The sequence below is a fragment of the Dermacentor variabilis genome, chromosome 3 (assembly GCF_050947875.1).
Source record: "Dermacentor variabilis isolate Ectoservices chromosome 3, ASM5094787v1, whole genome shotgun sequence".
NCBI classification, from domain to species: domain Eukaryota; kingdom Metazoa; phylum Arthropoda; class Arachnida; order Ixodida; family Ixodidae; genus Dermacentor; species Dermacentor variabilis.
Genome location: NC_134570.1, coordinates 4,193,595 through 4,206,622, shown reverse-complemented (window position 1 = coordinate 4,206,622; position 13,028 = coordinate 4,193,595). Strand labels below are relative to the sequence as shown.

General features: G+C 43.9%; 1 protein-coding gene across 7 annotated transcripts in view; it reads left to right on the top strand.

Annotated features, from left to right (window-relative positions):
- Nucleotides 1–9,633, top strand: part of Ada2a (Transcriptional adapter 2A) — a 278,034-nt gene extending 268,401 nt beyond the window's left edge. For all 7 annotated transcript variants that reach the window (XM_075684082.1, XM_075684078.1, XM_075684081.1 and 4 more), the window contains 2 exons: nucleotides 6,522–6,595; nucleotides 9,373–9,633. In XM_075684082.1, coding sequence (XP_075540197.1) covers nucleotides 6,522–6,595; nucleotides 9,373–9,564 — 266 coding nt within the window. In that variant the 3' untranslated portion in view covers nucleotides 9,565–9,633. The remainder of the gene's footprint in view (nucleotides 1–6,521; nucleotides 6,596–9,372) is intronic.
- Nucleotides 9,634–13,028: the final 3,395 nt, after the last annotated feature.

The following is a 13,028-nucleotide window of genomic DNA, read 5'->3' as shown; positions in this document are numbered from 1 at the left end:
GCACCTACATCTTAAAGGTGCCAAGACTGAGTGTCAGTAAAGAACACATATGCTCCGTACATTAAATGTCTGCACTGTGCTGCCACACCTGCCTAGCACTTCCCACTGGAATCCTTTCATCATGGTACAAAGCACCCGTCACAGTTTTGTGCAGAGGTGTTTTTCTTTAGTGTGAGCACAATCCGCAGCAGAGTTATGTCCAGGCTAGATAGTGACGGCAATGAGCACGGAAAGAGGTGCTTGTCAGAAACTACTGGTTTATTGCTTGCCAGTAAGAGCAGCTCATATTGTAATGTAAGTGTCAAGAGCACCGCAGACTTTCTTTGGAACAACAGCGTTTTTCTCGGCAACCGGTGCGCCAAATTTGTTGAGGTTTGTTGCATTAAAAAATAATAGTTAAAATCTAGTGACTGTTGGTTGCCAATTTTCGATATAGGTCGTCAATTTTTAAATAAAAGTTGGCAAAAACTCCAAATTTTCAGGAAATGAAACTATCAAGTTTACAACTGTGTAACTCAGCAATGAAAAATGATACCACTACTCTGTAAATTGCACCTAATAGTACATCTAAGCGAACAAGATTGACATATTATGCATGGCTCTCAGATAAACCACTAATATTCTTCTTTCTTTCTTTGTTGCCTATTGTATTTCTTTTTTGTATTATATACCGTATTTACTCATAATGATTGGAGTTATCTGTCAAAAAAGATTGACGCGAATTCAGGGGTGCGATCATTACGCGGGTTAAATTTCCCGCAAAGAAAAAAAAATATTTTTTTTCATCCCGCATTTGCTGTGGGATGACAACAGGTCAACAAATAGGCGGCTGCCATTGTATGTAGTGTGGGACACCAAAACAAAAATGGTGGCCAGCGGAGCAAGGCGAATGCGTCGAACGGATTTTTTCTTCTTGTGAGCACATTACGTGCATTGAAACAGTTTGTTCCATATTAGTAATGAATAATATCGTTAATATCAGCAAGTTTGTGGCAAGAACGTAGCCATGTCCACTTTGAGGGGACATAAACAGATGGGCGCGCTTAGCTGCCAGTGACACAGGAACAGATAGTGGGCATGCTGCGGAAACTGTGGCATTTGTCTTTACTACTGTCCTAACACAGCATGTTTCCGCTAAGGGTGGGTGAATATCGTAGCCGTGTTACAAGCGTCGGCGTATGAATAGGGTACACTTCTAACGTATCAGTGTAAACGTGGCTGCTATCGTTGCCGCTCGTTGCGTGCCCACGAATGCAGACGAGAAGAATCGAAAGGCGCCTTTTTTGTTGTTGTTGTTGACTACAGCCATTATAAAGCGTACGCATAATAAAGGTGAGTTTGGTTGTAGACTTTTTTTTTTTTTTGTCATGGAAGTGCGGAAAGTGATGAAAGGAATGATATGGGGCATCTGCTTAAGAATGGTTGGTGCATACAGACTGCTTGGTTTGTCTTGAAGAGTCGTTCGCGTAGCATTCGAAAGATAGTGCGATCATTATTAGCTAGACTTGGCACACGACATATCGCTGCGGCAAGTTCGGGGTGCGATCATTGCACGGGAAATAAAAAAAGCTAATTTTGACGACAAAATTCAGGGGTGCGATCATAATGTGAGTGCAATCATTATGCGAGTAAATACGGTAGTGTTATCCACTCCTGCTATAGCCCCACCAGGGGCTGCAGTATGTGAAAATAAATAAATAAATATGTGAGTAGAACTTTTGCAGAACCCTTGTAAACAATGTAACACATTCACGTAAGATATAAATTGACATATCAAATTAGTGTGCTTTGGGTGCTCTAATGGATGCCATTTACACACCTGCAATTTCTGTTCTTGGTGCAGAGTTACGGATTTGTAAACTTGTGCATCTATTTTTTTTAAAGTTACCAATTTTTGAAAATCCGTTTTAGAGCATTAAGGCCCTAAATCCAAATTCCACTTCTAACAGTCATTAGAATTTAACTTCCTCTCTAATTCAACAAATTTCATTAAAATCGGCTTAGTTGTTATATCAGAAAGGTGTTTTGGTGTTTTACGTGTATTTGAATAGGCAGCATTCGAGTTGGTCTAGAGTTAAAGCTTCTTCTTAAGGCTAGGAGAGGCACAGTGGTAATATTTTGCTCATGTGCAGTAGCCGACCGATTTTCCGTACCTCGCAGGAACTGGGAAATAGCCAGAAAAATTAAATATTTAAGGCTTAGAGCAGCTTAAGAAAATCCCTTATAATGCCCCACCTTTAAGGGTAGGGCATCGCATGGAGGCAAGCAGATTTGCTTAGATTTGCGCAACAGTGACGTCATCTCCGTATACAGCCGACAAGAGCATCACCGCGTTGGTGATCTTCATTGGCAGAGATCGCCATGGAGGTCGAAGAAACAAGCCACGTTTTTTCGCACCACTTGGCTCTCGCGAAGGCACAGGAGGTGGTGCCGATCACACAGATGCGAAGCTGTATCAACATGCACGAAGATGTGGTGTCTTCGAGACAACCAGCTCTCTGGACACCACGTGCAAAATATCAACCGATACTTTAATAAAAAAGAAAGGAAAAAAAAAAACTAATTCCGCATTAAGTCCTTATAATGATAGTGCTGACCGAAAAAGAAACAACAAAAAACAAAAGAGTGCCGTCCCCTGGGGCATTTTTTCAGCCAAGGAAGAGCGGGCATGGCCTCCGAGACGTGGGGATCGCGAGCGCATCTCAGTCTTGAAGGCTACAGACACCCTGCAATGAAGTTTGCCTGTACATGTTGCGCCACCTAGCAATGGCGGTGAGCAGCTGCAAGTAGGCCCCCGCTACATTTCGCCATTGTCCGTTGCACGCTCTGGCAAGCCTGAAAGCCTGCTTTTCCAATTTTTCAATGGATTGACCTTGACCGTGAGAAGTGTGAACGAAAAGAACAAGCGCAGATGCTGCTGTGTTGAGGATTATTACAACTGTGAAGAGGGTGTACAACAAATTTGTACTGCTTCCCTTCAAAACCGTGGGAAGCAACCGTTGGCTGAAGTAGATCGTCGCGGTTTGTGTCGCTCTTGTGAATTTCTGTTAAACGAACTAAGACGTAAATGCAAAAAGAAGAAAAAAAAGAGCCAGCCGCGGCAATAGAAAAAAACGCACAGTAAAGTGACAACTGCATAAAAACGTGTGAACTGATTCTTGCTGTTGTAAACTGGTTTAGATGGTTATTTAGCTCGTCTCGCTCCAAAACAAACTTGCAGTGGTTGTTATGTGTCAAATCTAGCTTTGTAAGTGCTCTGTGCTGGAGCTTTGTGCACACTGTGCTTTTCGTTGTGCATTAATAAGCCAATGTGCAGCTTCTTCCTGCGCCAAGATGAAGGCACCACTGCTGGAACTGGGCTCATTCGTGCCGATGTTTTCTCGCATTTAGAACAACAGAACTAAGGTTGGAGTACACCGCAGCACACGTCGAGTGTTTGCAAATTAAAATTTCTCTCGCACACGCTAGTGCACATCAGTTCAGTCTTAACATTGCTTAGTCTCAGCTGATTGCTCTCTATTATGTTTCAGCGATGATGGCCTCTCACATTCAAACCTGAACGACAGTACCAGAATATGCTCAAGGTGCTTTGTCAACGAAGAAAAAAAGCACTTACCCGCCAATTCACCAAAACTTCTACAATTGTGAGGTGCAAGGCATGCTCCAAGTAATGAAGCTACAAATGACGGTTCGAAAACGTCCACGGCCCTATTTGCTCACTTACGTGATGTAAAATAATGATTTGTTAACTTACTTTGAGTTTGACGTCATAAGCATGCTTGCTTTGTTGTGACAAACACTTCCCGACCTGCGCCAGTTGCTTAGTGGCTATGGTGTTGCGCTGCTAAACACGAGGTCGCGGGATCAAATCCCGGCCACGGCGGCTGCATTTCGATGGGGGTGAAATGCAAAAACTCCTGTGTATTTAGATTTAGGTCCTTGTTAAAGAACCCCAGGTGGTCCAGATCATTCCGAAGTCTCCCACTACGGTGTGCCTCATAATCAGAGGGTGGTTCTGGCACCTAAAACCCCATAATTTAACTTAAGCACTTCGCTGCGATGTCCGTGCTGTTAACTTCTTTGACATGATATACATGGTTGTAGTCATAAATTTGAAGTCCTTTCTCAAGTGTCAGTGGCCCCAAATAGACCTTGATGTCTTCCATTGCCCTAAAACTACAATTTAGAATGACCGACAAGTTCCAACGAGCGCTGCAAAAGCATGCCTCCGTAGCACTAGCCGCCTCAATGTTTTGCAGAAGTGACATGGTGGCGCTGACGGCTGAGCCGATTGCTGCGCCACCTGACCATTGAATGTGTCCGGTAGAGCTGGCCACTGGAAGCCAAGCCTGGCCAAGCCAGCATAACATCCAACATGGCGATCTTTAAGATCAGGTAGCGTGGCTTGGAACGAGCAATTTATTCTGGAAAGTCGAACTTCGGCACCCAAATTAGTCCGAAAAGTCGGTCGCGAAAATGCGTTAGCTCTATGGGAACCCTGAAGGTGCATTTATGAAGTCCGGAATATCTAACAAGTCCAAATTTTTGGAGTCCGAAAAATCTGTCGGCTACTCTACTTTCCACATCCTCTTTAGTGTTTAGTAAGATCAGCGTGTTCATAACACCTAGTTTGAACTATGACAGAGTAGTATAGCTTCACAGAATTTTGCCAGTCAGCAGTACCTCAGTTGTAGCTCTTCTCACGAAAAAAAGTATTGCTCTATGAGCTTTCGAGTGCACTTTCGCAGGCTGGCCTTGCAATAAGCTGCAAGCAGGTGGGGCCAATCTGTATCATTCGCCAAGCACGTTGAGCGTCTAGCTTGCGTTGTTAAGCAGGCTGGTTCACATATGCAGTTGTACCCTTACTTAGCATTGGAACAGCGGAACAGATACTATGCCGAAGCCCTTCTGGTGCAAATGTCTATATTGAAATTGACAAAATTTACAGGGTAGTAGTATCCAGTTTATAACATCCGGTATTTATCTCTGCATGCTAGATGCGGAGTCTATCTGCAGTGCAGTACCTCTTGGCCTATGGCATAACGATTTCCAAGCTTCTTTAAGAGTAAATAAGTGAAGCTGGAAAGAACTGCTCCCAGGCTGCTTAAAGATCAAATTCTGATACAAAGGTGCCCCAAAACAACATTCCTCCTGCTCAAAAAAATTTCTCCAGAAGTTGCAGTGGCTGGATCACCACTGCATCACTAATTAAGGCACTTGGTAGGGCCTTCTGTCTCTTTCAAGAGCACATAGTGGTCAGCCACTCTAAAACGTTTCTTTTTGTGTGCATGGAAAGGTGGTGGTGGTGGTGGGGGGGTTCTTGAGAGCACCAGTGTAGTTTAGTGCCGCCCCCTGTCAGATTTCGGTGTCATCGTACATGTATGTTTTGTAGTTGTTTAGCTAGATGGCGCACCCCCCTTCTGTCATGTGACGAGCTTGGGCCAATCTGGAGGTGTCATCTAGCGTGTGAAGCCTTTATAAGTAATAAACGGCCGTGGGTCGGCCGAGTCTTCGTTCCGGTTTTCATCGGGCGCAGTTTGCTCCGTGTCTCCTTCCTGCGCCGGCGCTAGCCGCGCGTTCGCCCGGTCGGGGCCCCCCGCTTGCCTGCCGCTGCCGACGCAACAACCAGGTTGACCTGAGATGGTGTAGAAGAAACGGTACAGCCGAAAAACAGTGCCTGCAGGAGGAGCTGGTGTGCAAGCCGCTTATGCAGGGCTCGTGTTGTTTTTGTGCCGTGAATTGCAGTCACATCATGCCTTGCAACTCTGCATTCGTGTATGCTCAGGCAGGTGTGACAACTGACTGGGAAGAAGGTCCTCACTGGCTCACTGGATTGGTTCAGTAAAGCAAGAACTCAGCCTTACGATAGCCGAAGAAGCGCTGATGTTGGTTTAAGATGTTTTCAAGAATGTTTCCAACAATGTGCATGTATTTTGACTAGCGTCAATTAGTTCATTCGAAGCATTTGACACTTATTCTACGAAAGTGAGGAGGATGTTGGAAAACTCAGTGAAACACCGCACTCTTCCAGTGTGGGCCATTCTTCTAAGTGGACACGCTGGCAACAGCACCACCAGCATCCACTATTGCTTCAGTTATAGCACACAATGCATATGCCCGTGTCACAGTTGCTTGGTATGGCAGCAGCCATAGCACATGTTGGCTAGAGTTGTGTTTGATGACACAGTCCTGTGAGACCTCTGTAGATTGGCTGTCGTCATTAGAAAATAGAGTCTAATGTGAACAAGTTGGGCAGTGCAATCACTTATGGGTGCTTCTAACATTGTGACTACATTTTATGCAATGTCACTGTGTAGAAAAGCCTAGTTGTTGGTTGCCCTGTACGAATCTTGCTGTGTCATCTGTTCTTTCAGTGCCAGGACCGCATTACTTGTTAACCAACCAGCCTTCTTTAAATAGTATAACATTCAGCAATGGTTTCTCAGCTTGTTGGGTCTGCACATGGTTGTCAGCAGTTGTTTCGTTTTAGACAAGCTTGATCTAATTTTGTGTGCCCTCAGGACGACGGACAGCCCCACCACTTGCCATTGAGGGCATGCCTGGTTATGAGAAGCTCAACACTCAGGAGCGGGAGGTAAGTGCATCTGTCACACGGGCACTTATCGATGGATGTCGAGTTAGTAGCCATGGTAATTTTGAAATTCTATTCAACTTCCAGGTGTTGTGTTGGTGCAACGTTGCAAAGCTAATGGTCATTGAAACACTTAATTATTTTTACACAAAGTGCTTGTGGCCCCAAATCTCAAGGGACAGTTCTGTATTCAAAATGTGACCAGCTCTGAAAATTATTTTAATTATATAAAAGTGCATTGTCATTGCTGTATGTTCTTTAAATGTCATGTTTAAATTATGTTCTTTAAATGACCCAGGTTGACTGATAATGTCGCTGATAGTTAGGGAAATAGAATGTACTATTTTTAGTTATGGTAGTGTCATCATCGCACATGTTGTTAGGGCTTGGTATTAGCTTTGCTTAAACAAGGTGAACAGTTTCATGCTGTTATTATTTTTTTTTCGAATGCGTTGTTTACAAAGTGCTATGTAAGGCCTTCGAGATTCTCCTCCCATTTACACTGAAACCTCGTTAAACCGTAGTTGGCTGGAGCTCGGAAAAAGTACGTACTAAATGGTAATACTGCTTAACCGAAATAGCATGAGATCGCCCACTTACCTGTCGAAAACAGAACACAAAACTCAGAGAAGTGCGATGAAAGGGGAAAAAAACATGCAGTATTTATTCACTTCGCGCGACAAAAGTGTTATTTTCGTTTGATGCCACGGCGGCCTGGCATGACGACAGCGGCCTCAAACTTACTGAAGCTGCGTGCCAGCTTTTCAGCCAGGCCCCTCTTCTCAGCAAACACTCGCATAGAAGATTCCTCGTTGGCGTTTTGTATTCTCCGTGCACACGCGCGGTGGTGCTGCAAAAGTCCTGGGGCGCCTTTTCATTGCAGGGTGCTGTTGTCGTCACGACGATTGCATTCATGAGGCTGACGTAATGCGCAACTTCTGCCTCTGTTGGGCCTGAATCGCCCATGCTGTCGCTGTCCGTGTCGTCCTCATCACTGTCGCTAGTTGACACTTCGGCAACAACAGAGGCAACGATGGCAAAAAGTCGAACCTCGTAGCCAACGCCTCTTCGCGGTCGCAGCAGTGCCGCCGAGCAACTTCTTCGCATTCCAAATGCCACACACCGTTGTCAACAGCAGATCCCTGTCGCGTGCCAGCGCCGACTTCATGTCACGTTCAATAGCATGGACGATGTCTAATTTTTCTTCTATGCTGAGCACCCGGCGTCTTTTTTATCCGAGCTTCGGCATGATGCGAGTTCTCGCTTGCACGATGCCACAACGCTCTCTGGCACAGCGCCGAAATGATGTTGATGTTGATGTGGCTTCACGCGCAAATGCGCAGGGCGCTTGGAGGCTATTGTTCCGATCTCTGAAGCTTGTTGTTCTGCTGGGCCGCCCAATAGAGATGACGCACCGCCATGTTAGCGCGACGAAAAGTGGAAACTGTACGTTTTAACCGATGCATACGCATAAGCTTGTATGGTTTATGTGGATACAAAACACATTATGTTCGATGGCCGCTGAGTCGAGGATTTGACTACTACTTTTAAAACGAAACTACTGTTTAAGCGGGTACGGTTTAGCGAGGTTTTACTGTATAAAAGATTAAACTTCCTTCCTTTCTATGAGTTATTTTCTCATAAGCTACTAATCTTCATCTTGTCATCTGAACAAAGAGGCATCTGTTGAAGTTTTTACTGTTTATTACGTTATTGATAACTAGCAAAATCAGATTTACAGGACTGTACAACCTTCTACTCCCAAAAGCTAGAACTAACTGCGGAAAGAAAACTGTCTATTTTGCTGCGATATCAAGCTGGAATAGCATCTTAGATGAAATCAACTCATGTTCCTCATTACATTAATTTTTTTGTTTACTCGGAAACTGCTTTTTAGAACAGTGCATATCATATTGTTCTTCTCGTACAGAGTCATGTTTGCAGGTTTCTTTTTCTTTTAAAGACTGTTTTGGTCGTGAAATGTAGTTTCTGCATAGCCTATGCCTTACTGTATAATATATTCGGTTTAAAGTTATGTATAGTTAGTCCAAACAACTGACTGCTATATATTGCGATCTAACACTATCTTTAATTAGGGTGGCCTTGTGACAACGTTTAAATTTGGGACACCCTATTGCGCTACTTACAGCACCTACTTTGCTACCGTGTCTATAGACTGCCAGTTGGAAAGCCTTTGAAATGCCATGTGGTGCCAGTATTGGTCTTTTCTAGCCACAATTTTGCTCCTAAATCGAAGCATGTCACCATCTTTCAACTAGAAGACAACACTCTGCACACGGGACACGACAGGTGCATCCATTCAGGCTAAATAAGGGAATGTGTGCATGTAAAGGCATTTTTTTGCGCTACACACCTGTTTCAGTTTTTTATTTGTAACAAGCTTGCAGATTTCGTTGCAGGCCAACAAATGGCGTGAAACTTGTTTTTGATGCTCAGCGCTCACATTGGGGGGTGAAACTGCAGTGCTGTTTGCACCACATTTTGTGGATGGCAACATCACTGCAGCACCATCCTGTGCTGGCAGGGAAGACCAATAATTCTGGATTCACTGAGCAAATGAAAAAGCAAACAGCTCAGGTGCACTTCTGGCCTCATGTGGTCATCACAAACATCTGTACTTAAATGCGCTCTAGCCCGCCAACAAAGGGAGTGGCATTACTGATGGTGCTGTCTGCAACAGTTCAGTGATGAGCAGGTGCTGTGTGCAGTAGTGGTGTGCTTGTTGTGTTGCGCTACATGATTTGCATGGCATGTTTCAGCTGTGTGCAGGTCTCCGCATAGTGCCAGAAATGTACCTCCATTTCAAGGCACTGCTTGTCAACGAATACGAGAAGCTGGGCTCGCTGCGCCTTGCCAATGCACGAGCAATCATCAAGATTGATGTCAACAAGACGAGGAAGCTCTACGACTTCCTGCTGGCTGAAGGGGTTGTCAAAAAAGATGTACATTAAGCATCCAAAAGGGCCACAATCCAGACTTCTGTTTTAAGTGTGAAATACACATTTGCACCTGTTTCTTTACTACTGTTCAGATGCGCATTACTTTAGATTTACTGTATTTACTCAAATCTAAGGTGGCCTCAATTCTAGGCTGACGCCTGAAAGTTTGAAGATAAAAAAATATCTTTCCTCAAATATAAGCAAAACGGAAAATGCATCTGACTGAAATGAACACACAACAGTCCCGAGATGTTGCACTTGCATCTCGCATTATCAAATCGACCGGAGTTTTGTCCCATGCTGCCATAACCCAGTTCACTGCTTGAGGTGAAGTAGACGTGCCGAATTCATGTCGAAGTAGAAAGCCATCGGAACTTGTTTGGAGCAATGCCTTGAACATCTGTGACCTCCTTCGCCTTCACTTATATGATCTCCACCACTAGGAACATTCTCAGTTCTCATTGTGTGCTTATAAAATCAACAATGCCATTGTCCACCTTGTGGAATTTACCTTTTTGAAGTCGGCAGCGCCTGGTGGCCAAACCACATCCTGAAATCTAAGCTGACCCCTGACTTTCGTACATTATTTTTTAAAGAAAAGTATCGGCCTAGGTTCGAGTAAATACAGTGAGTTGATGCACGGTGCCCCTGACGCAATGTGCTGTTTAGGGCTCCATTTTGGCTTTTCGTGGCCATAGCATTTGTCACATGGGTTATTCCGGCGGGGCAGCGCAACGGAAAGTGCAGCAGTTGGTCACTGCAGCAAATGAACAGAAAGGGTGGGGCGCAAGCTTGCCCGCCACTGTGCGAGTGCTCCAGCAGAAACCAGACTGGACAAGAAGGTATACAACTTGATAAGTTGGAAGCTGGGCGAGTTGGTGATTCAATATCGACATGTTTGTACAGCGCAAAGGACAAGGACTGAAGGAAGAACACAACACAGGCGCTGTGTTGTGTTCCTTCTTCAGTCCTTGTCTTTTACACTGTGCAAGCATGAAGGTTTACATCTCTTTATCAGGCGAGGAGGAAAGGGTGCACGGCGAGCCTTTCCTCCTTTCTGGCTTGTGTGATTCGGCACAGTGCTGCTTGAAAGTATTGCTGTCGCATGCTGCAAAATGATTTGGAGAAGTTTTTGCTCGTAGATTTTGAAATTTACTAGAATGTCCATGCATACAAGGTCGTTGGAGAACCAGTTTGTAGCCTTTCAGAGCATCAGTAACTACAGTACGCGGAAATAGAAATATTTCTTGGGGGCGCAAACATGTGATGCGCATCATCAGCCGCGGTGTGTATGTGTTGGGAACTATTTTGAGTGTATCGGTTTTAGTTCAACAAAGAGAACTGGTGTCTCTGTATTGCCAGGAAATCGAAAATCTGCTCGTTATCTGATCGCTTGGAATAGGAACTAAAACATAAAAGTACATGCTTGCGTATGGCCAACCTAAGGCAACACTGAAACATCTAAGTGCCAGGCGCACTCAAACATTCGTGATACACTGGCATTGTTCTCACACATTTCAGGTCTAAAGTTGAAATCACTATGATATATTTATGGTGGCCTCCTGTATGAGGCCGATGGCGCTGCTCAACAAAGTGATCACTGAGGTTCGTGAACCAGCATGATACATATATAAGCTATGTGCTTCGGCATTGCCTTTCTTTCCCTCTAAAGCCATAATATCATAGAGGGATGACATAAAAAGAATGCGACAGCTACTTGTGAGTACAAAATTTCCGTAATATGGTTGAGTGCATCGTACAAAACGGGATGTACAAAACTTAAAAAAAAAATCTGTAATCATCCTTTCTCAAAAAGAAAAAAGAGAAAATGGGCTAACACCGCACTAAAATCTCGCATGGTCATGCTGCACAACATTTATAGATCTATAAACCATATGTTCCATGCTTGAACCATACGCTATATCGAGCAAAAACATCTAGTCCAGCATCTACCACTGTTTCGAATGCTCACGCAGTTCAAAAATGGTCGCTTTGCTATTTTTATCTGTGTATACCGCTGCCGCTGCTGCCAAATTGCGTGCTGTTTACACAATGCCGACCAATGCTTAGTTGGCAAAAGAAATGGACGCTTTACGGGCTGAGGTTGCTGTGATGCGTGACAGCCTGAACATGTTTAATTAACTTTTCGAGACGGTTAAGAAGCAGAATATAGATCTTGCTGTTGAAAACAGGGCTCTGAAAGCTGAAAATGTCGACTTGGCACGCAGGGTTTCTGAACTGGAACAGTACTCCCGACTAAATAACGTAGAAATAAAAGGTGTCCCTGCAACCAAAGGTGAAAGCTGTCTTGCGGTTGTTCAGTCTATGGGTGATGCTATAGGATGCAAAATCGCTCCTGAGGATGTCGATACTGCACATCGTGTACCAGCAAAAAAAGAAACAAATATTATTGCATGCTTTTGCTCCCGAGAAAAAAGAACTGAGTTCCTGAAGAACGCACGCAAAGCTCGGTTGACCACTGTGAACCTTGGGTTTCCACAAAAGGATCAGAAGCCCTTATACGGTAATGAACATCTTACGCAAGAAAGAAAGCGGCTGTTTGCACAAGCTCTTGAGCTGAAAAAAGCAAGAGGCTGGAAACACCTCTGGACAGACCACTGCGTAATCAAGGCGCGAAAGACAGATGACAGCCGTGTGTACCGAATTTCTAGTGCGGGTGATCTTACTGTTTTCACCTAGCTTACTAGTGTTTGCGGCTGCATATCTTAAACCTGCGCAAGAATGTTTTCTTGTCAGGATCTTAAAAAACATTTCAGTGATGAAACTCCCAAGTTATCGCTAATACATTTCAATATTCGTAGTCTACGAAAAAACTATGACAGCTTCATAGCATTTCTTTCCATAATTAATCACAACTTCTCTTTTATCTGTCTATCTGAGACATGGTTGTCACCAGACGATAGAAATTTATATGCGCTACCAGAGTACAATGCAGAGTACTGCTATCGTGCTACGCCACATGGCGGCGGATCTGCCATATTTATTAAATCATAATTGCCATACAAACGCCGCAATGATCTTGCCTTTTCTAATTTGATCTGCGAATCTATATGGTTAGAATTTGATTGGAGTGTTTTTTCAATTGATGGCCGGAACACAGTGTTAGCGTGCATTTATCGTTCACCATCATCGTCATACTCTGAGTTTTTTCTGCAGTTTGAAAAGTTGTTGCACACTGTTGCGAACGAAAACAAAAATGTCATTATCTGCGGAGACATCAACATAAACATTATCGACACTAATAGTCCATCATGTTCTGATTATCTTGCGTGTTTTCTTAGCTATGGCCTTGCTTCTTTAATTACTTCTCCAACTAGATGTGACATGACAGGATCTAATACATTAATTGATCACATATTAACCAACTTTACTACAGATCATACGGCAGGAGTCATCGAGCACAGCATAACCGACCACTACCCTGTATTTTTCACTTTAGGTAGAGAAAATTCTAA